Below are 22,500 nucleotides of genomic sequence, written 5' to 3'. Positions count from 1 at the left end.
TGTGGCCTTAACTCGTGGTGGCAGAGTTGTGAGTGGAAGCAGAGAGTAACTATACATTAAATTAATAAGATCCTGTGTGTTGTCGTCATTAGGTTGCAATAAATTTATACTTAAATCTCCAAAGATAAATGTTTCATTATAGTGTTTATCTTTAGCAATAGTTAAAAATTTCACTGAGAGCATTAAGAAAAATTATTTACAGTACCTTGAGGAGGTCTATATATACATGTCAACAAAAACATCTTATTAAATTTTGCTTCCACTCCCACACTCAATAAACGTCTCCATTCGATTGTAATCATTTACTATATAAGCTGTGTACCTGTTGGAGACGTCAACGGCCACGCGCCCCACCATGCCTGCCTGCTCCTGTTATTTGTAAACATTTCGTATGCTGGCAAAGTGTACAGTGCAGAAATACCTGCATCGAGCCTCGTTTGTATGAAACCAAGCACGTCATAAATTATATTGTCAGATAGAACTGTGTCTTTAAAAATACTGGAAATTAGCAGAGATGGATCTGACATTCAATGTTAAGTAAACTAAAATCACTATTGTTACATAAAGAAGAAAAAAATTTCAAGAAAAATATATTCAGACTTGGGAAAGTTAATGTGTCTAGATCTTACATTAAACTGATTAATATCGAGATCATTATTATAATTGTTATCTTGCACACTGAAGGGATCAAAGCTTTCCCTGACTTCTTGCCGGAATATTTCATCGAAATTAAAAACATACAACAAATCTTCATCACAAACATTATTAAAAGGAAACAGATAGTTATCTAGTATTGTGGCTAATAATAATAATAATAATAATAATAATAACAATATTAATAATAATAATAATAATAATAACAATAATTAGTAGTAAGAGTAATAGAAGCAGTAGTAGTAATACTTGCAGCAGCAGTAATTGTAGTAGTAGTAGTAGTAGTAGTAGTAGTAGTAGTAGTAGCAGTCGTAGTAGTAGTAGTAGTAGTAGTAGTAGAAGTAGTAGTAGTAGTAGTAGTAGTAGTAGTAGTAGTAGTAGTAGTAGTAGTAGTAGTAGTAATAGTAGCAACAGCAGCTGCAGTAGTAATAGTATTAAAAAAAATAGTAATAATAGCAATAATCGTTGACATGGTTGAAGTGTGTGTGTGTGTGTGTGTGTGTGTGTGTGTGTGTGTGTGTGTGTGTGTGTGTGTGTGTGTGTGTGTGTGTGTGTGTGTGTGTGTGTGTGTGTGTGTGTGTGTGTGTGTGTGTGTGTGTGTGGGCGTTAAGAAAGGCGAACAAATAAACGACAGCTTCCTCACACACACACACACACACACACACACACACACACACACACACACACACACACACACACACTTCCAGGAACGTACACAAGAGGTAGGGAATCATTCACCGAAACGGGTAAATAGATAAAAACTACTTAAGTGGATTCCTGACAGAGAGAGAGAGAGAGAGAGAGAGAGAGAGAGGAGAGAGAGAGAGAGAGAGAGAGAGAGAGAGAGGAGAGAGAGAGAGAGAGAGAGAGGTGTTGTATCTCGTCTCAAGTGGTGAATGAAAGCAGCCAACCGCAACCGCTCACCACCTGTTTTAGTGAATGAGAGAGAGAGAGAGAGAGAGAGAGAGAGAGAGAGAGAGAGAGAGAGAGAGAGAGAGAGAGAGAGCCGGCAGTAACGCGTCCAGAACTTTAATTCATTTGTGTCTGTCTGATGAATGTTAATCGTATTCATATCTCTCTCTCTCTCTCTCTCTCACTCTCCTCTTCTCTCTCTCTCTCTCTCTCTCTCTCTTCTCTCTCTCTCTCTCTCTCTCATTATTACTGTTTTTCTCTTATTTTTCTTTCCTTTCTTTGCAACTCATTATTCATCGCTTCTTTGCCTTTCTCTCTCTCTCTCTCTCTCTCTCTCTCTCTCTCATCTCTCTCTCTCTCTCTCTCCTCTCTCTCTCTCTCTCTCTCTCTTGTTTTGTTTTGTTCCCCCTTATCGTTCTTCTCTTTTTGTTTTGTTTTATCTATCCACTCACTTTTATCTTTCTCGCTTATTATCATGCTTTTACGCTTATCAACTCCTTTCTTCTTTAATTTATTCTCTTTTTTTTTCTATCCATCCATTCTTCTTTTATCACAATTATTTTTTTATTTATTTTTTGCTTCATTTCCTCATCATTATCAAGGATTTGTTTATTTACTCTTTTTCTTTCTCCGTTTATTTATCTTTTTTATTTTTACTATTCTTTCACCTGTTTTATTTTCGTTTTATTTCTGTCGTCATCTATCATTCTCTTTCTCTCTCTCTCTCTCTCTCTCTCTCTCTCTCTCTCTCTCTCTCTCTCTCTCTCTCTCTCTCTCTCTCTCTCTTTCTCCCTCCTCATTTCTCTATATATTTTCTTGTTTAGCTTAGTTCGCCTCATTTAACACTATTCAAAAAGCAATTCCTTCATATATCTCTTTTAAATCTACCTTTTCAAAAACCTGGACCACTTATTTCTTGCTCTGTCTTAATTACTAACCCTGCGCCTTTCATTTCTCCTTTGTTTTCTTTTATTTTTCACCGAACAGCCATCACTGCTACCCATAACATCACAAGAACCATGACGTCACACTCTCAACATTGCCCTAAAAGGTTTCAGATCTCAAACGTTACAAAATTCATTACGTCACCTGTAGGCATTACCAGATACTCCTCATAAACACTTACACGTCAGTTAAGTCAAGTTAGGTAACGGGCCTTTGAAATATCCTGCGATTAAGGCTTCCGGTTCTGTAAAAGGTTCAGTAGAAGGGGATCTGATCTTGTAGGTGGTGGTTTGTCAAAGGGTTTTTGTTTCTATAAAAGGTTCTGTGGACATTGTTCGTTTCTGTGAGGTTCCGTGGAAGGTGCCTGATTGTATGAAAGGTTGTGTGTAAGGTGTTCAATTCTATAAAAAAGGTATTTCGGTTCTTTATATGTAAAATAAAAATGTTCTTAGCCTCTATAGTAAAATATTCTGTACAAAAAAGTTCGATATTTCAAAAGATTCCATGAAAAGTTTCCGAATTCTAAAAAAAAAAATTTGATTCTACGAAAGTAAAGAAGAATACAGGAACAGAAACAACAACAACAACAACAACAACAACAACAACAACAACAACAACAACAACAAACAACCAAAACAAACAAACAAACTAAATAAAAATGAAAATAAAATACTGTGAAGTGTCTTAAAACCAAAAAATACGTTGATCGCCTTGTCTTTATCATTGAGTCACGCTTGCAACGCCCCTGGAAGACCAAATTGCCACATTCTTCCCTCAACATTCCCTCAAACTCCGGTAACGTGGCGGCGCGAGGCAAAGGAGGCAAGGAGGCAAACAGAGGAGGGTGTCAGTGCCCGCCCTGGTGTCCACCCTTCAGTTACTTTCATATTTGGCATTTTGTTGAAGCTTCTGGCAGTCTGTTTTGGTGACGGGGAATCAGGTAGCGCTCTCTCTCTCTCTCTCTCTCTCTCTCTCTCTCTCTCTCTCTCTCTCTCTCTCTCTCTCTCTCTCTCTCTCTCTACCAGCTTGCATACATACGTCAAAAATACAGTACGAGAAGAAGAAGAAGAAGAAGAAGAAGAAGAAGAAGAAGAAGAAGAAGAAGAAGAAGATGAAAAAGAAAAAGAAGAAAAAGAAAAAAGAAGAAAACCATTTATAAACGTTCTTACTCATAAATAAATAAATAAATAAATAAATAAATAAATAAATAAATAAATAAATAAACAAACCTCATACTTCGCTAAATAAAATAAAAATAAATGAAAAAAAAACTCAACCCAAACTAAACACGAACATAAACAACAAACAACAAACAAACAAACAAACAAACAAAAAATCAAAACCCCGAACGAACGAACGAACAAAAAACAAACTCGGTACGAAACATAACAAAAACAAACAACAAACTTAATCATTAACTACCGTCTGAAACTGCGATAAAGTTACGCGGCAGCAGACCACAATCCTGTTACCTGAGCCCTCCATCCAGGTGTCCTAATTAGGCCTACACGTGTTACAGAGGTGTGTCACAAGTACAGGTTACGAATACAGGCCGTGACAAGGTGATCTGATACCCTGCATGTGTTTATGTAAGGTAGGTTAGGCGCACAGCTCATGAAGGAGGTATTGAGTTCTGCAAGGTATTTATGCAAGGGAGGTTTAAATTACAGGTCGAAACAAGATGGTATGGTCTGTTTGTTTGTGTAAGGTAGTGGAGTAGGTTAGGTTATGGTAGGGTAGTTTGGTTAGGTTAGGTTAGTTTAGGTTAGGTTAGTTTAGGTTAGGTTAGTTTAGGTTGGGTAAGAATGGGTGGGATTAGGTTAGGTTAGGTAAGGTGGTGAGGTTAGGCCAGGTTAGGTTAGGATTGAAGTACTGGAAAAGTTAGGTTAGGTTAGGTAAGATTAGGTTAGGTTAGGTTAGGTTAGGTTAGGTTAGGTTAGGTTAGGTTAGATCAGGTTAGGTTAGGTTAGGTTAGATCAGGTTAGGTTAGGTTAGGTTAGGTTAGGCCATGTCAGGTCAGGTTAGGTTAGGTCAGGTTAGGTTAGGTTAGGTTAGGTTAGGTTAGGTTAGGTTAGGTTAGATCAGGTTAGGTTAGGTTAGGTTAGATCAGGTTAGGTTAGGTTAGGTTAGGTTAGGCCATGTCAGGTCAGGTTAGGTTAGGTTAGGTTAGGTCAGGTTGGGGCTACGTTATTTTAAATTAGGACAGGATTAAAGGCACTGAAAAGGTAATATTCTAGGCTACAGGTGTTAATTACAGGTGCTGACAGGTGAGTCAATACATCCCACAGGTGCTTACAGGAATCGACAGGTAAGTTACACAGGTGCACAATTACGACTACAGGTGACTGAGATAATAAAAAAAAAAATAAAAGAAGTTAAAGTAGAAAAGTATTACGAATATTAAAAGTGACATATTGAACTTAGAGGTGACTGATGTAAGAAAAAAAAAGTTACGGGTCAAAATTAAATCCTTCTGATAATATGAAGGTTTATGAATGCAATGAAATACAACATGTTTATAATGATATGACAAAGACTCGTATTTTGAAACGCCTCGCTCTTTCACAACGACCATTTTCAGAGCCCACTGAGATGAGTACCCGGGTTGCCAAGAGTGCTCCTCCTATTAATAATGTAGAAATCTTAATAACCAGCTACTAGAGATACAAAAAAACACCCTTAAAAACCCGAGTATCATTTCAACTAGAGCCTTTTCAATGTAGCGGAGGTGCAGCGCAGAAGTGTTTCAGAATACAGTCACAAGAAAGGCACAGAAAAAGGCAAGAAGGTCACAAGGGAGAGGCTGGGGGAGGCCACTGTGGAGGATACTGGGGAGGATAGTGGGGAGGATAGTGGGGAGGATAGTGGGGAGGATAGTGGGGAGAATATATTCGTGATTCCTGTGGTTAGTGGTGACCCATCTCAGCTCTTCCCTCCCCCTGCATGTGGCTTCTATCTAACCATACCTCCTCCTCCTCCTCCTCCTCCTCCTCCTCGTGTTCTCTATGTCACTACACCACCACCACCACCACCACCACCACCACCACCATGAACAATAGCAGTTGTAGATTACACTTTGAATCTCCCCCTCCTATTATTTCATACTAGTACTTCAGGTTTTCCTCCATTATTATATGTGTAGTTACGTTGCTTTAGGTTAGGTTAGGTTAGGTTAAATTAGGTTAAGTTAGCATTAAGTTAGGTTAGGTTAAGATAGGTTAGCATTAAGTTAGATTAGGTTAAGTTAGGTTAGAAGACGTAGGCTTTGTTAGAGAAGGAGGAGAGGAAAGGAGAGGAAGGAGAAATGAAGGCAAGGGAAGTAATAAGTAAGAAGGAAGGAAAAGGTTAGATGAAGTTAGGTTAGAAGACACGAGGGAGAGACAGATGTACATTGGGGAGGTAAGGAAGGCAGGGAGGGAGGTAAGAAATGCAAGGAGGGAGGTAAGAAATGCAAGGAGGTAAGGAGGAAGGTAAAGGAGGTAAGGAGGAAGGTAAGGGAGGTAAGGAGGAAGGTAAGGGAGGTAAGGAGGAAGGTTAGGGAGGTAAGGAGACTACTTGGCGAGTCGGCTGAGTCATCTATGTTGACACGAGCAGTGGCCGGCGCCGACACTCCTCCTCCTCCTCTTGCTCCTCCTCCTCCTCCTCCTCCTGCTTCTCATCTCCCACCTCTTTCTTCACTTTCTCTTCTCGTGTCTCCTGTCTTCCCTTATCTTCCTTCTCCTCCTCCTCCTCCTCCTCCTCCTCCTTAGTTTTGCTCCTCTCTCTCTCTACCTCTTCTATTTTCTCTCGTCCTCCTCTGCTATTTCTTCTCATTCTCTCTCTCTCTCTCTCTCCATCTATTTTTCTCTCCTATTTTTTTTCTATTCTTGTTTTTCTCCTTCCTCCTCCTCCTCCTCCTAATTATCATCATTATAATCTCTTGCCTCCTCCCCTTTTTCTACTCTTCCTCTTATTCATCTCCCAATCCTTCCATCTTCTCTCCTCCACCTCCTCCTCCTCTTCCTCCTCCTCCTCCATAATCTAGAGCACGCAACGCAAGATTATTTTTATTTATTTCACTTTTTGCTCTTTACCTCTTATTCATTTTTCTTCCTCCTCCTCCTCCGCTTCCTCCTCCTCCTCCTCCTCCTCCTCTTCGTCATGACATCTTACATCTTTATAAACCTTTCTCCTTATGGTATCTTTATTACTTCACCTTCTCAATCTCTTCTCTCCTCCTCCTCCTCCTCCTCCTTCCCCTCGTCCTCTTCTTCCTCCTCCTCCTCCTCCACTTATCTATCTACCTGTTTACATCTTCTGTCTACATTTGTCTTCCCTCCTTCAGAAGCAGCAGTTCCTCCTCCTCTTCTTCCTCTTCCTCCTTCTCTTCTTCCTCTTCCTCCTCCTGATCTTCCTCATTCTTCCATACTCCTTTTCATATCTCCCCTTCTTCCTCCTCCTCCTCCTCCTTATCATCATCATCATCTTTTTCATCATTTCTCCTCTTCCTCCTCCTTTTCCTTCTGTCTCTTCCTCTTCTTTTGCATGGGTAACGAGGAACGACAGATGGAGGAGGAGGAGGAGGAGGAGGAGGAGGAGGAGGAGGAGGAGGAGGAGGAGGAGGAGCCCATTTGCCTCACACGAAGTTTTGTAGGTAAGTCAACTGCGTGTGTGTGTGTGTGTGTCTGTGTCTGTGTGTGTGTGTGTGTGTGTGTGTGTGTGTGTGTGTGTGTGTGTGTGTGTGTGTGTGTGTTATAATTAATTCCGGAAACACGCAACAAGTGACACGGAAAGAAGGGAAGGGAAAGAAAAAAGAGAGAGAACGAGACATGAAGAGGAAAGAAAAAAAGAAATGAAAGAAGGAGTGAAGGAGAGGAAAGGATGAAAGAAAAGGAGAAAAGAGAAAAAATAAAGACAGACCAGAAGAACGAAGGAAATTTATAGACTCTCTCTCTCTCTCTCTCTCTCTCTCTCTCTCTCTCTCTCTCTCTCTCTCTTGCCTTGTCACGTGTATCTGTCCAAGCTTTTCATTGGTGGAGGGACGAGAAAGACGCGATTTGATTGGTTAAGTCACCTCCCAGACCTCCAGCAAGGGATCAGGGAGAGAGGGAGAGGTGAGAGGTGGAGCAGGAGATGGGAGAGGGAGGGAGAGGCTGGGAGAGGGGCAGGGCGGGGCAGGGCGGGGCAGGGGCGCTCACAACGATGTTATTGTATGTTTAATGAGTCTTGGAGTATTTCTCTCTCTCTCTCTCTCTCTCTCTCTCTCTCTCTCTCTCTCTCTCTCTCTCTCTCTCTCTCTCTCTGGTATATATGTAACATTCACGTCCACAATAGGCTAGCAACACACACACACACACACACACACACACACACACACAATTGCATATACATACATACATACAGACAGACACAAAAAGGCCATCACGGCACCATTAGTATCGCAAACACACACACACACACACACACACACACACACACACACACACACACTTCACTGTCAGGCAATTCTGGGAGTTTTCCTAGTCTTATTTTCCATGTTATTTTTTTTTTCTTTTTATTCTGTGTCATTATGCGATGGTTAGGTTGTCACCACCACCACTGCCGCCACCACCACCGCCACCACCACCACCACCACCACTGTCACCACCACCACTGTTGTTGCTATTGTTGATGCTGTTATCACTTATATTGTGGTTTTCACTTTATTACAACAACAACAACAACAACAACTACTACTACTACTACTACTACTACTACTACTACTACTACGAGGGACTGCCGCGTGTAAGCCTGGTCGCTTCTTGCAGCTTCCCTTATTTCTTATGTTCTTACTGCTACTACTACTACTACTACCACCACCACCACCACGACTACTACTACTTAGACTAAGAAATCACTGGATAACAGGTGGTTCGGCCCTCTCGCCCCTCCCCCTCCAATTCCCCCTCCCCCCCTTTCCCTCTTACACCGGAAACTTGGCTCCCCTCCTCATCCCCTACCTCTTTTCCTCGCCCCCCCTCCTCTCTCTCTCTCTCTCATGTACATCTACCGGAAGGACCTCTGATGATAACACACACACACACACGCACACCAGCGATTTAGTGGTTGAGTGAAGACGTGTTCGTGCGTGTGTGTGTGTGTGTGTGTGTGTATGTGTGTGTTTATTATTGTTGGTAAAATCTTCTTATAATAATCTCGCATGGTATGATGTAACACGCACACACACACACACACACACACACTTAGCATTTTTTTTAAGAGAGAGAGAGAGAGAGAGAGAGAGAGAGAGAGAGAGAGAGAGAGAGAGAGAGAGAGAGAGAGAGAGAGAGAGAGAAACCACCTGTTGTATCCCGCACCAAACTTACGAACAAAAACGAGAAAAAACACATGAAAAAGAAAACCACCACATTGACAACACCACACACCGCCACCTGCAACACACCCCGGAAGCAAACAAGCAAACAAGTAAACACCAAACAAGCCACGCAACACAAGCAGTAAACACACCTGACCAGGCCGTTAATTAACACCCCAGGTAGTTAATTAGCATTCACGGCCTTACCTGTAATTACCTCATAAATAAAACTAAGATTAAAAAATAAATAAATAAAAACACACGAACTATCAATAAAACCACTAATTACTCTTCAAATCACCTCTTTAACTCAACTGGCTCGTTAACAGTAATCAGGTGTAGTTGGCGGGAAGGTTCGGGTGGTTTGGTAAGGTTAGGACACTCACCTGGTATGAGGGATGGCTGGCGTTAGGTAGTACGGGCAGCCAGCATTGCTAGACTGAGGAGTCACCCTTGAGGAAGAGCTGCGGCAACACACCCACTCACCTCGGAGGCCGCAGGGACACTGACGACTGACTGAGTGTCCGTTTCGTCCGTCCGTGGTCCGTCCCCCCGCTCGCTCCTTGCCTCCTGCCTTGACCTGCACGCACACACACACACACCCACCCACACAAATACACCTCATCGCCTATTTTTCATTTTCACGCAGGACTTTTGACTTATATGGTGTTGCTGGTCAAGTGGTGAGCTGGATGACGCGTGATGTGGATAGTTATGCGTCACAGCACGATCCTCCTCCTACTACTACTATTACTACATACAAGACAAGCAGGGTGTAGCAGGCAGCGAGGATACATGTAGCAGTACTCTATAGACCCCAGTAGCAGGGCCAGGTATTCCCAGCAGGGCAAAATAAAACAGGGTCACGTAGTTTGTCATGGACTGTAATGGAAGTGAACACACAACTAAAATGACAACCAAATCGAGTCATTTAATTATTATCCAAAATGACACGCAAATCTCAATAACTTTAGCATGTTCTGTAAATCATACTAGCCAGATCTCAGTGCCATTCGTTTACATACATTTTACAACTCAAAATAACTCTAAACAAACCAGTCTTAACACATCCTGCACTCAAATCAAGGAAAGACGACTTAAGTATATTCTGGAGACGAAAAAACGAAGACGGTACTGCACCTGCGCACCTCACCCAAACAAGCAGCACAGGTAATTACCCACTGGAGGCACACAAGGTAATATTTAACTCTTCCACAGAAAATATCTACGCACGCTGTACATAAGACTTGAGGGAGGAAAGACAACTGGTTCTGTATTTTCTAAACGCTTTGTTCTCTCCTTACTGTTTTCAAAGGTAACAGGTAGAATTTTAACTTTTTTTTTTTTCGACTGCCGATTTTTCAGTTTTGTTTAGCCATCAGCTTGAAAACCTGAACTTTCACTAGTCTGTTCAAAATCTTAATGCTTTGCTTCTCTTCATTTCAAAAGCCACAGATCGAATTTACACTTTTTTTTTTTTCGACTGCCGATTTTTCAGTTTTGCTTAGCCATCACCCTGGAAACCTGAACTTCCACTAGTCTGTTAAACATCTTAAACGCTTTGCTTCTCTTCATTTCAAAAGCCACAGAACGAATTTCCACGAGTTTTTCCCTTTGATTCTTTCATTTCAAAAGCCACAGATCGAATTTTCGAGTTTTTCAGTCTGCCGATGGTTTGGTGTTATCATGCCATCACCACGCCCAGGAAAACACCCATAACTAGTTTGTTCAGAATTCTAAACGCCTTGCTTTCTCCTAATTTCGAAACCCACAGAGGTATTGGATTGACTTTTTCTTTTCTTTTCTTTTTTCGTCTGACAATGCTTTTTTTTGTTTTAGTTTTGCCAACCCATCACTGCACCCAGAAAAGCCCCCTGGAAACCCTCACTTCCATTAATCTGTTCAAAATTTCAAAGGTCACAGACGTAATGGATCAAATTCTCGTGTTTTTTTTTTTTTTCCCAGTCAGACAATGGTTCAGTTTTGTCAAGCCATCACCGCAGCCATGGAAACACTCTGGAAATCTTCACCTCCAAGAGTCTGTTCAAAATTTTAAACGCTTTACTTTTGTTGATTTCAAAGGCCACAGATCGAATTTTCATGAGTTTTTTTCCGACAGCCGAGGATCTGGTGTTACTGTGCCATCACTACACCCATGCAAGCACCCTGGTAACCCTCACTTCCACGGGTCTGTTCAAAATTTCAAACGCTTTTCTCTCTCCTAATTGCAAAGGCCACAGACGCAATGAATCGACTTCTCGCGAGTTTTCTTCGGTACAATAGCGAGTAGCAATGGACTTACCCAACATGTTCCAGGAAGCCATCCAGATTTCAAGGAACTAAAGATTACAGTCCCAGATAACGTTCCCTGCACGCACCTTAGGATGGTATTCTGAACCACTTCCGCGCCCCACCTCCACTACTTCCAAAAGGTTCTAGTTGACGTTACACGGGTTTTTAAGAGTGTTTCTATGATTCTGCTGACAGATAAACAACGTCTCTACATTATTAAGAAGATAAACACTCTTGACAACCCGGTTAATCATCTCTGTGGCCTTGGAAAATAGTCGAGGTGAAAGAGCAGAGGGTTTCAGAATACGGGGCTTGCATAGGTACGCCAGACAGACACCCTCCCTGGATCGCCTCACTGCTACTCCCTCTCTCAGTCGTCCCACTCATCGTCATCTGAGACGTCGTCATCGTCGGCAGAATCGTCAGAGTCGGAGTGGATGACCTGGAAACGCTCCTCAAGGGCACGCTGCAGACCCAACGCCATGCCCTCCAGCTCCTCGGGCTTCACTGTCTCCGTGGGCACCTCCACCTGACGATAAAGAGGCCAGGGAAGGCAGGGTCAGGAAGTGTTCTCTCTGTTGTTCTTTGTTTGTGTTTGTTTTGTTGTTTGCTTGTGTTTGTTTGTTTTGTTTGTTTTGTGTTATTCTGTTTGTGTTTCTGCTGTTTGTTTTTGTTTGTTTGTTTGTTTGTTTGTGTTTGTGTTTTGTTTGCGTTTGTGTTTTGTTTGTGTTTGTCACCACTACCACCACCACTGCTTCTGCTGATACTACCACCATGAATGGGTGTTTTTGGTGTGTGTGTGTGTGTGTGTGTTTACTACTACTACCTCCACCACCACCACCACCATGAATGAGTGTTTGTGTTGGTGCTATTGTGTGTACTACTATTACTACTACTACTACTGCTACTACTACTACTATTACTACTACTACTGCTATTACTATTGTTACTACAGTACTACTACTACTACCACTACTACTACCACCACTACTACTACTACTACTACTACTACCACTACTACTACTACTATTACTACTATTACTACTCCCTGAACACTCACATGATGCAGTTTGAATCCTCTGGACTTGATATCCTGCAGGAGCTGCCCGCGCTGGTCTCCCGGTGCAGGAGGGGGAGGAAGACCGACTTTCTGTACACGGAGTAGTAATAAAAATAATAACAAATAATAAATAATAATAATAATAATAATAATAATAATAATAATAATGATAATAATAATAATAATAATGAATAATAATAATAATATGGATGAGAAGCGCAAAATATAAAACTACTTTAAAATTGCTGAATTCACTACTACCACTACAACAACTACCACAACTACCACCACAACAACTACCACAACTACCACCACTACCACCACCACCATTACTAACCTTCAAAGTCTTGTTCCCTGTACTGCGAATTTGGTCCATGAGGGCGCCTCTGAGGTCCACTGGCGGAGGGGGCGCAGAAGGCGGTGACCCTGGCGCGGTAGGAGGCGGAAGCGGGGGAGCAGGAGGAGCTGGAGGAGGTAGAGGAGGCGGAGGAGGAGGAAGAGGACCAGAGGATACCTGTGGCTTTTGAGCAGGAGGTTTACGAGTGCTTGAAGGAAGAGGAGGAGGAGGAGGAGGAGGCTGTGACTGAAGAGAAGGAGGAGGAGGTATGGAGAAGGAGGAGATATCAGTGGAGGAGGTCGACTGTACATAAGGTTTTCTGGGAGGTGGAGGGGTAGGGGGTACCAAGCCATCTTTGACCTGCGGTGGCTGGGGCAGTGGAAGGGAGTCCTGGGGGATGCTGGGGCGTCCTGGCGGGGGCTGTGGGGCTGTGGTGTTGCTAGAAGTACGGCGTCTTGGCGGGGAAGGAGCTTGCAGGGAGGGGGTGGTGGAGGAGGTGGTGGTGGTGGAGGTGGTAGAGGAGGTGGAAGAGGAGGATCTGGTGCGTCTTTCTGGAAGATAATGAATATTTAGTAAGAACCTTTATTTATTTATCTATTTACCTGCGTATTTATCTATCTATTTTTTTCTGTCTGTCTGTCTGTCTGTCTGTCTGTCTGTCTGTCTACTTGTGGGTCAGCACTAAGGGTATACGTGAAGAAAGAGAAGAATAATGAACGTACAGAAAAAGACACACGTGCGAAATTTAAACTGATGGAAACGTGATAAAAAGAAAAATAAGCAAAGTTACAGAGGAGGAAGACAAATCAACGAGTGAGGGATGAAGGAACACTAAAAATTCAAAGGAAAACCAAAGACAATGAAAACAAGGGAACAGAACGACTGACAAAGAAGGAAAGAGAAAAGAAAAGAACAAAAAATGCACACCAAGAAAAATAATTCAATAAATCAAGTTTTGAAAGTGAAACGATCAATTTTTGCCTTACTTTTTTATATATAGCACCTTCCTTACTCGTTCCCTTCACCTGGTATTAAATAGTACCTAACCTAACCTAACTACCTAACCTAACCTATTCTAATCAACAGGTATACAATAATCAGGTTAATTAGTGCATTCAAACCTGGTGGGGGTGGAGGGGCCATTAATTTAGGGGCGTGGGCAGTGGCGGGGGAGGGAGCGGGGGCAGGAACAGGAGCGGGGGCGGGCCTGTTGGAGAGCCTGCCTTCGTGATGATACATGGAATACTTCTTGCTCTTCTTCCTCGCTTCCTCCAGGCCGCCATGCTGCTCCAGGTATCCGTATACGAACTGGCGCGTCGCTTGGTCCTGCAGCTTGCTCTTGTCCAGCCCAGCCTGCCAGCGTGACGGAGATTGAAGAACATGAGAAAATTAAGGGAAGTTGTAAGATTTTTTCAACACTATACGTGGCAGTTCCTGTATGTGCTTTTAAATTTTTCCGTTTTTTTTTTTTTTCCCTCTTTTCGATAGTTCTCTATGATTTTATGTCCTTTTAAATTTTGTGTCCTTTTAAATTTTCCTCTAATTTTTCTTTCTTTCAATTTTTTAGGTTCTTTTAAATTTTACGTCCTTTTGCCCGTTTAGTTTTTACGTTCTTTAAATTTTCCCTTTAAAATTTTACGTCCTTTCAAATTTTCCCTTTTAATTCTTACGTTTTTTTTTTTATTCTTTTAAATTTTACGTTTTTAAATTTTCTCCTTTCAAGTTTTCTTCTTTTAAATCTTACGTCATTTTAAATTTTCCCTTTTAAATTCTTCTAAATTTTACGTCCTTTTGAATTCAGCTTTCTTTTAAATTTTCCCCCATTCAAATTTCACTTTCTTTAAAATTTTTGCCTTTTGAATTTTACGTCCTTTAAAACTTACGATCCTTTTAAATTTTACATCTTTTTAATATTTACATCAATCGTTTCCCCTCTTCTAAATTTTAGGTCCGTCTCCCCTCTGATTCCCAGCATCCTTCGTGAGTGTAAACAAACAAGATGGCGGCGCAGACTCACCATTTGGAAGAGGGACATCAGGTCGTCATCAATGTTGAAGGAGTTATTAATTCCAGCGTGACTCACGTGCTCGAAGTTGTAGGGGCTACTTATCACCATGTTCCTGTGGGAGTAGTAGTAGTAGTAGTAGTAGTAGTAGTAGTAGTAGTAGTAGTAGTAGTAGTGGTGGTGGTGGTGGTGGTGGTGGTGGTGGTAGAATCATTATTATTAATAGTAGTCGTAGTATTGGTGGTGGTAGTAGTAGTAGTAGTAGTAGTAGTAGTAGTAGTAGTAGTAGTAGTAGGGGGAGGAAGAGAACTAGGAGGGCGAAGAAGAAAAAGAAGAGGAAGACTAAGAAGAAGAAGAAGAAGAAGAAGAAGAAGAAGAAGAAGAAGAAGAAGAAGAAGAAGAAGAAGAAGAAGAAGAAGAAGAAGAAGAAGAAGAAGAAGAAGAAGAAGAGAACGACGATAACGACGAAGAAGAAAATGAAGAGGAGGAGGAGGAGGAGGAGGAGGAGGAGGAGGAGGTGGTGGTGGTAGTTATGATAAAGATAGTAGCAGTAGTAGTAATAGTAGTATAATAGTAGTAGTAGTAGTAGTAGTAGTAGTATAATAATAGTAGCAGTAGTAGTAGTAGTAGTAGTAGTAGTAGTAGTAGTAGTAGTAGTAGTAGTAGTAGTAGTTGCTGTTGTTGTTGTTGTTGTTGTATCAACACGCTACCCATAATTAAATCACTCACTAGACAACAATAAACAAATAAACAAACAAACAAAAAAAAACCCACCTGAGTTTTTTCTTATCTTTCTTCATAAATCTGCTCTTTTTGCCTGGAATTTTACTTTTCTCCTTTTGCTGTTGTTGTTGTTGTTGTTGTTGTTGCTGTTGTTGTTGTTGTAGCTGTTGTTGTTGTTGTAGCTGTTGTTGTTCTCGTTGTGCTTTTTGTTTCCTAAGAGTCAGCTGATTCATTTTATCGCTTTCTTCCTGAATTAATCTCTTCTGGCGTTCTGGAGAGAGAGAGAGAGAGAGAGAGAGAGAGAGAGAGAGAGAGAGAAATGATGGTTAACTTAAATAACACTAACTTATTCCTCCTCCTCTTCCAAACTTGTGTACAACTTCCCTGTGCACTCTTCTTCCCTTCCCTTCTTTTTTTTTTTGTTATTCCTATTTTATTCTTATTTTTTGTATTGCTCCTTTGTTCCTTCTCCTTTTTCGTTTTCTTTGCTTCCTATCTTATGTATCACTCCGTTATTCCTTCTTCCTTTCCTTTATCATTTTTAGCTTTTATCATTTTTCCCTTTTATTATTTAACAGATGGTTTCTTAAGTAATATTTCAACTTTTTTTTTTTTTTTAAGTAGTTACCGATTCGCTTCTTCCTCCGGTTCTCCAGTAAGTTGTTGACAGCGTTCCTGAAGTTAGAAGCATCCACGTCATCACAGAAGTTGAGGCCTATCATTCTGTCCTGCAAGGGAAGAGTGGAGGTGATGGTGGTGGTGGTGGTGGTGGTGGTGGTGGTGTAGAGCAAGACCAACACGAGCAAAGAGAACAGAAACAGCAACAGCAAGAAGAAAAAGAAGAAGAAGAATACACCAATGATAACAAGTTTATATTATAAGAAATCTAAATAATAACATTCAAATAATACATAAGTTAGCCTCATAAATCATTTTCTTTGTTGAAATCATAATAGAAAACAATGCAATGGTAAACTCCTCTAATACTTAACTCTCCCTCGAACTGGTGGAAGAAATTAACATCACTGTGATACTCGAACTCCCTGTAGACTTCTTGCTCGAAGATCGCCACCCCGACCTCGATGTCCACCACCTGAGCAACAACTCGAGGCTATTAGTAATTGCATACAGGAGGAGAAAGAGGAAGACGTAAAAAAGAAAAAAGGAAATTAAGTAATTAAAAAAGATATCAGGACAGACGGGAGGAAAGGAAGACGGAAAAGAGGAGAGGAGAATACAAGCAGGAGAAGAAAAGCTATCCCTCTCTCTCTCTCTCTCTCTCTCTCTCTCTCTCTCTCTCTCTCTCTCTCTCTCTCTCTCTCAGCACGTGTGTACTCTGACTCACACTGGAGCACACAGTATCATGTACACGGTTTTCATATTTCTTTAGTACTTGTACTCGTACTTGGCCACAAAATATTCGACGATTTTACGAGTACTCTAGGATAAAACCGACAAAATTTAAATTGTAGTTCATTGTTTGACGTGTACTTAGGTGGAGGTAAGGTGAAGGTGACAAAAGTCTGTCCTTGCGGAGGTCAGGTGACCTGGGTTGGTGCCAGTGGGGTCACGGAAGGTGCAGCCGCCACTTCTGCTGTTAATGTGTTAGCACTGGTTTAATATGGGGATTGAGACACAGCTGTCAAATGCTTCCTGGACCGGCAGGCTGCTACACTGAGAGGTGCACAGCGATACAGCCCCACCAAGCATCTAGCGAGATTCATCCCAAACTCCTCACGCGTGAAGCCTGACGCTCAGTTCTGTTCAGAAATCTTCAGCCAGCGTGGCCGTTGTCACCCCGCGGCGGGAAAGACGCGCCAGTAACCGGCAAACAAGCCTCGTGAAGCACTACCACTGTTACTTTCTGAGTTTCGATATCCGTATTACAGTGAGATACTATCACACACACACACACACACACACTGTGCTGTTGGAAAAAATAAAAATAAAATAAAGGAAAACCTTCAATAATATTGTACTTGAACTCTACCACAGCACAAAGTTCTCGTACTTGCAGTCGATTTCAAGAATAAAACCGAGCACTGGTTCTTGTACTTAGACGCGTGACACTGTAATATTATCGTACTCGTAATCGAGTACAAAATAATGTACAAGATAATGTACTCGAACCCAAGCCTGCTGTCCATCCATCCACCTGTTTATTCATCCACCCATCAATCAATCATCCATCAGTCCATCAGACACTCATCATTCAATCTTGCATCATCCTTTTTGACCTCTGGGGACAGTGTGATTTTTTTTTTTTTTACACTTTTTGTTGTCCTTGGCCAGTGCCCCTCTTACATTAAAAGAAAACATTTATCCATCTATCTATCCATTTATCCATCCATCCGCCTACCCATCACTAACCTGAATGAAGAACCCCCGCCTGTTCTCATCCCTCGTGAGTGTCGCCACGCCTGCACCATTCTTGATCCAGCTGTGATTATGAGGAGGCTCCGTCATGAACAGCTGCACCACGCCCGCCGCCTGCACCTGTGGTAGTAGTAGTAGTAGTAGTAGTAGTAGTAGTAGTAGTAGTAGTGTATGGTGGTGATGGTGGTGGTGTGTGTGTGTGTGTGTGTTACTACAGTCATTCCCCATTCAACCATCCCTTCCCTTTACTTAGCTCTGAAATAGCTCTATATTACCAAAGGGATTCTCTCGCGGCGGCAAACATCCATTGGTGCACTGATGAAAAAAGACGGCGCGTGATTGGCCAGTTAGTGTACAGGACGTGAGCCATTAAGAAGGTCAAAAGAGGCGTTACTTCCTCAGCCTTGCTCTTGATACTCACTCTTGGCACTAGAGGGCAGTGACTTCAGTTTGGTCCATATTCTGCAACACTTCTGCGCTGCATCTCCACTACTTTCCAAATGCTCTAGTTGAAGTTTAACGCGTTTTTAAGGATATTTTTATGGTTCGAGTGACATATTAACAGGATTTCTAAATTATTAACAGAAGTAGCGCTCTTGAAAACTCGGCTTATCTTCTCTATGGCCTTTGAAAATAGTCGTGGTGAAGTGACACGGGTTTTTAAGTACGTTTTCTTTGCTCTTGTGACACTTTAACAAGATTTTTACGTAATTAACAGGTAAAACACACTCGAGAATTCTGTTAATCATCTCTGTTACCTTTCAAAATAGTCATGGTGATGTGATATAGGTTATTAAGTATGTTTTCTTTGTTCCAGTGACAGATTAACAAGACTTTTACGTAATTAATAGGTAAAACACACTCGAGAATTCTGCTAATCATCTCTGTTGCCTTTGAAAATAGTCTTGGTAAGGGAGTACAGTGTTTCAGAATACGGGCGTTCTGAAAGGTGTTCACGAGTCTGGGAAAAAATTGTCTGTTGTTGGCCAGGCAATAATTGTAATAGTCTAATTTTATCCTGAGGTGCGAGAATCATATACAAAATTATAACAATCAGGAAATAACAACAGGAATTTTATTTGTAGGTGTAGGAATGATTAAAAAAACAGAAAAGAAAGTCAAGGTGTGTGTGTGTGTGTGTGTGTGTATGTGTGTGTGTGTTCAGGGCTTGGGGAACACCGCACCGCAACACAAGGAAGCTGTGTTGCCGCTCCTCATGGCGAGTCAAGGCAAACAACGGAGCCTCTGGGAAAAAAAAAAAAAAAAAAAGAGAATAGTGTGTGTGTGTGTGTGTGTGTGTGTGTGTATAGTACATGTGACATTTAAGGAGCCTGTTTTCCCGGACACCCACATCTATATATAAAAGAACAAAAAAAAAAATAATAATAATAAATAAATAAATAATAATAATAATAATAATAAAGAAAGCAGAACAGGATTAATGAAGAAAACAGAAAAAAAAATGAACACAATAGTAAAGAGAGAAAATAATTAAGTTCTTGACCCATAAACACACACACACACACACACACACACACACACACACACACACACACACTTCTCACTAACGACACAAACTACCTCATTAATTCATCCACGCCATTCATATACCACTCAATGAACTAATATCCTTGGGGTCAGGTCACAATCAGGGCAGGTCAGGTCATACAGTAAGATGACGGCACTATCTATCTATCTATTTATCCATCCACCCATTTCTCTACACATTTATCTATCCATCTCTTCATCTATCTATCTATCTATCCACCTACCTGTCTGTGCATCCATCCATCCATCCATCTATCTATCTTCCAATTCAGCCACATATCTATCAACCTATTTATCTATTCATCCATCTATCTATCAATTCACCCATCCAGCCACCCACGTATCTATCTATCAACCTATTTAACTATCTATCTATATATCTATCTTCCAATTCAGCCATCCAGCCACCTACGTATGTATCTATAGCCACCTACCCTACCTCACGTCATGGCCTTGTGTGTGATAGGATGAGAAAGATTTGTCTCCTTTATCTCATCCCGCTTGTTAAGGAACCCTCCCTCTTGCCTCACCTGACTCGTGTAAAGCATTTTCCTTTGTTGGAGGGGCACTGGTCAAGGGAAACAGAAAGAAGGAAAAAGAAGACCCACTGAGCGAACCCACAGACATACTGAAGAGGAAAGAAAAAGCCCACTAAGGCACACTGTGGGGAATGAAAGGCCTAATGAGCGGGAAAAGAAGGCCTACTGAGCGGAAAAAGACCTACTGAGGGGAAAAAAAGGCCTAGTGAGAGGAAAAAGGCCTACTGAGCGAAAAAAAAGGCCTACTGAGCGGAAAAAAGGACTATTTAGTGGACAAAGGGTTTAAGAGGCAAATAACGTGTCACTGAAGAGGAAAAAAGTCACTGAAGGGGAAAAAAGGCCATGAAGTTGTTTGTTCCTCTGTTTGATCGTAATTCACACATCGCTAATACAGTACGTGAGTTTTTCTTTTATCATATAATTAATAAATGAAGCGTAAGTTAAGTTTTGACTAAGTTTTGACTAACACAGTACATAAGATTTTGTTTCATCATACACTTAACACATGTATCCATCTGTCCATCCGTCTGTCTGTCCATCCACCTCTCTGTCCGTCTCCCAACAGCGCCACAACGTAAACACAAGAAATTGTAATTGTTACTCTAACTTCAAGTATAAGAAAAAAAAGAAAATACTCGAGTCCTGGCCACACACACACACACACACACACACACGTAAATGAAAGAAAGCAAATTGTCACACACTTATCAAATCATAATATACAAGCGAAGTAAAAGAAAATAAATATTGAGTATTGCCTACACACATACACACACCTACTTACCTTACACCCGTCGCCAAACGCCCTCACCACCTTTGCATTCTCATCAGCACTCAGCACTCGAGACAGCTGACCACTTAAGCCCTGGGTAGTCATAATGGAGGAGGGAGCGATCACAGAGAGACGCACATTACCCCTAACACAGCTGTTGGGTGACTGAAGGGCAGCAGCAGCAGGGCCACTGAGCAGGCATTGAGAAGAGGTAACAGCCAGGTGTGCCAACATTACAGTATTAAAGAACATTCACTCAGGTGGTGAGAAAGTGAATGTTTTTGTCTAAGGTACTCGTTGTTTGTGGTTTGCATGTTGGCAGTGGCATGGGTAGTGGTGTGTTATTGAAAGATTGGAGTAAATTTGTCGCGGGTGATTGTAGGAATGTCTCGAAGGAATATTGGTGAAGTTGGTATTTGTGTTTTTATGCGATATTTAATTTGTAGTATTTCATTCTTACTTTTCTACATCATTCATTTGTGCCACTTTCCTTTGTATGCCTCTCCTTAATGACACTTCGATCTCAACACTTGCCTTAAACACCAAATAGGAACAAGAAAGCAAATCAGTCTTTCATTCCTTCTTTTCCACAGCATTCACCCGCACCATTACTCTGCTTTCCTCTAATGATAACTGTACTTGCTTCAGATCTACTTAACTTAAACACTCAGCCAAACAACACCTCTTTTTTTACTTATATCATCTTGCAATATAACTTTCCCTCACCGTTTAAATACCTCACTAGTTTCCTCTCAACCCACAGCACCATTCCCCTTTCCCACCAAACGCTACGGCTGAGCTAAGCATTCGGACACAGTGAGTATAATTAAGAGGGAGACAACAGCAGTGGAGCGCGTGATATCGAGTAACGGGTGATAACAACGATAACCAGCCCTTTATCAGCCAGCCGCGCAGAAACCCCAATGCTAGTGATGGTAGTTGCGTAAATAGTGGTGGTGGTGGTGGTGGTAATGGTAAATGAGGTTATTATGGTGAGGTGGTAGTAGTAGTAGTAGTGGTGGTAGTAGTAGTGGTAGTAGTAGATCACACACATTCATTACAAAAATAAATTAATAAAATAACATTATCATCAGAAAATACTTTATTATTTAATATTTTACATTACAAGATAAATTTATGTGTTCTCTCTCTTCCTCTTCCTTATCTTATCCTCACCTCTCCTCCTCCTCCTCCCCCTCTTCCTTCTCCATTGTACCATCTTTCCCCTTCTTCCCTTCCTCTCTCTCTCTCTCTCTCTCTCTTGGCGCAACCTCGTCAGGGACAACAGGTCAGCTGCCGTTAGTTCTTCCCTTGTGTTCCTTTGTGTTCCCATAAATATTTACTCATTTGTTTATTTACTTGTTTATTTTTGAGCTTAGGTTCTTCGCTTCCGAAAAAAAAAAATGCTGTTTGGGGGCAGCTTGCACAAGGCTGAAAATAAAAAAGGAATAGATAAATAATAACAAAAATGAATTGTGTTTGTTTGGCTGATGGTAGTAGTGATAGTAGTAGTAGTAGAGGTATTAGTAGTAGAAGCAGTAGTAGTAATAGTAGTAGTAGTAGTAGTAATAGTAGTAGTAACACACATGTCTATCCAGAACAGGTAAGGTAAAAGTGACGTGGCCAGGTAAGCAAGACTAACACCTCATCAACACCCGCACACCCACCTGTCTAGAGAGCCCCGTGCACGCCCCCGAACCCCACATGAGCCACATGTTGAAAGTTGGTGGGGTGACCGATTACTGGCTTCCTGTAGAGAGATAAAGGAACAGATTAATAAAACAGATAAGGAGAAGATTAGAAAGTCCTATGGAGAAAACTATTTGAGGAAAGAAAATCGAGGGGAAGACAGAGAGTGAGATGGAGGGATGGATTTGTGGTACAGCAAAGGATGGGAGGCACAGAGGAAGAAGCAAGGGACAGACACACCTGGAGGAGACTCGTGCATGGCGCCAACCTCTCACTCCAGGGAAACGGCAGAAGGAGAAGAAATAGAAGATGGT

The 22,500-nt window shown here is 41.5% G+C and overlaps 3 protein-coding genes across 8 annotated transcripts in view; all 3 read right to left on the bottom strand.

Annotated features, from left to right (window-relative positions):
* LOC135092084 (glutathione S-transferase 1-1-like) overlaps positions 1–9,385 on the bottom strand; it is a 113,835-nt gene extending 104,450 nt beyond the window's left edge. The window contains exon 1 of one of the 2 annotated variants that reach the window (XM_063990289.1): positions 9,232–9,385. The gene's annotated coding sequence lies outside the window, so the exon portion shown is untranslated. The remainder of the gene's footprint in view (positions 1–9,231) is intronic. The other variant, XM_063990288.1, reaches the window with a different exon arrangement.
* Positions 9,386–9,713: 328 nt separating this feature from the next.
* LOC135092079 (actin nucleation-promoting factor WASL-like) lies at positions 9,714–20,858 on the bottom strand. Its single transcript, XM_063990278.1, has 10 exons — positions 20,510–20,858; positions 17,633–17,758; positions 16,256–16,355; positions 15,891–15,992; positions 15,314–15,533; positions 14,552–14,654; positions 13,656–13,887; positions 12,535–13,085; positions 12,198–12,287; positions 9,714–11,666 (listed from the first exon to the last, which is right to left on the bottom strand). The coding sequence occupies exons 1-10, from the start codon at positions 20,747–20,749 to the stop codon at positions 11,508–11,510; spliced, it is 1,923 nt and encodes a 640-aa protein (XP_063846348.1). The 5' UTR covers positions 20,750–20,858; the 3' UTR covers positions 9,714–11,507.
* A 723-nt stretch (positions 20,859–21,581) lies between these two features.
* The window catches only part of LOC135092082 (proline-, glutamic acid- and leucine-rich protein 1-like), an 18,906-nt gene continuing 17,987 nt past the window's right edge, over positions 21,582–22,500 (bottom strand). For all 5 annotated transcript variants that reach the window (XM_063990283.1, XM_063990287.1, XM_063990284.1 and 2 more), the window contains 2 exons: positions 22,165–22,247; positions 21,582–21,928 (listed from right to left, as the gene is read on the bottom strand). In XM_063990283.1, the coding sequence (XP_063846353.1) occupies positions 22,169–22,247 (79 nt within the window). In that variant the 3' untranslated portion in view covers positions 21,582–21,928; positions 22,165–22,168. The remainder of the gene's footprint in view (positions 21,929–22,164; positions 22,248–22,500) is intronic.

The sequence above is a fragment of the Scylla paramamosain genome, chromosome 39 (assembly GCF_035594125.1).
Source record: "Scylla paramamosain isolate STU-SP2022 chromosome 39, ASM3559412v1, whole genome shotgun sequence".
NCBI lineage: Eukaryota > Metazoa > Arthropoda > Malacostraca > Decapoda > Portunidae > Scylla > Scylla paramamosain.
Note: the sequence above shows the minus strand (reverse complement) of the source record. Positions and strands in the feature narration are given on the sequence as shown.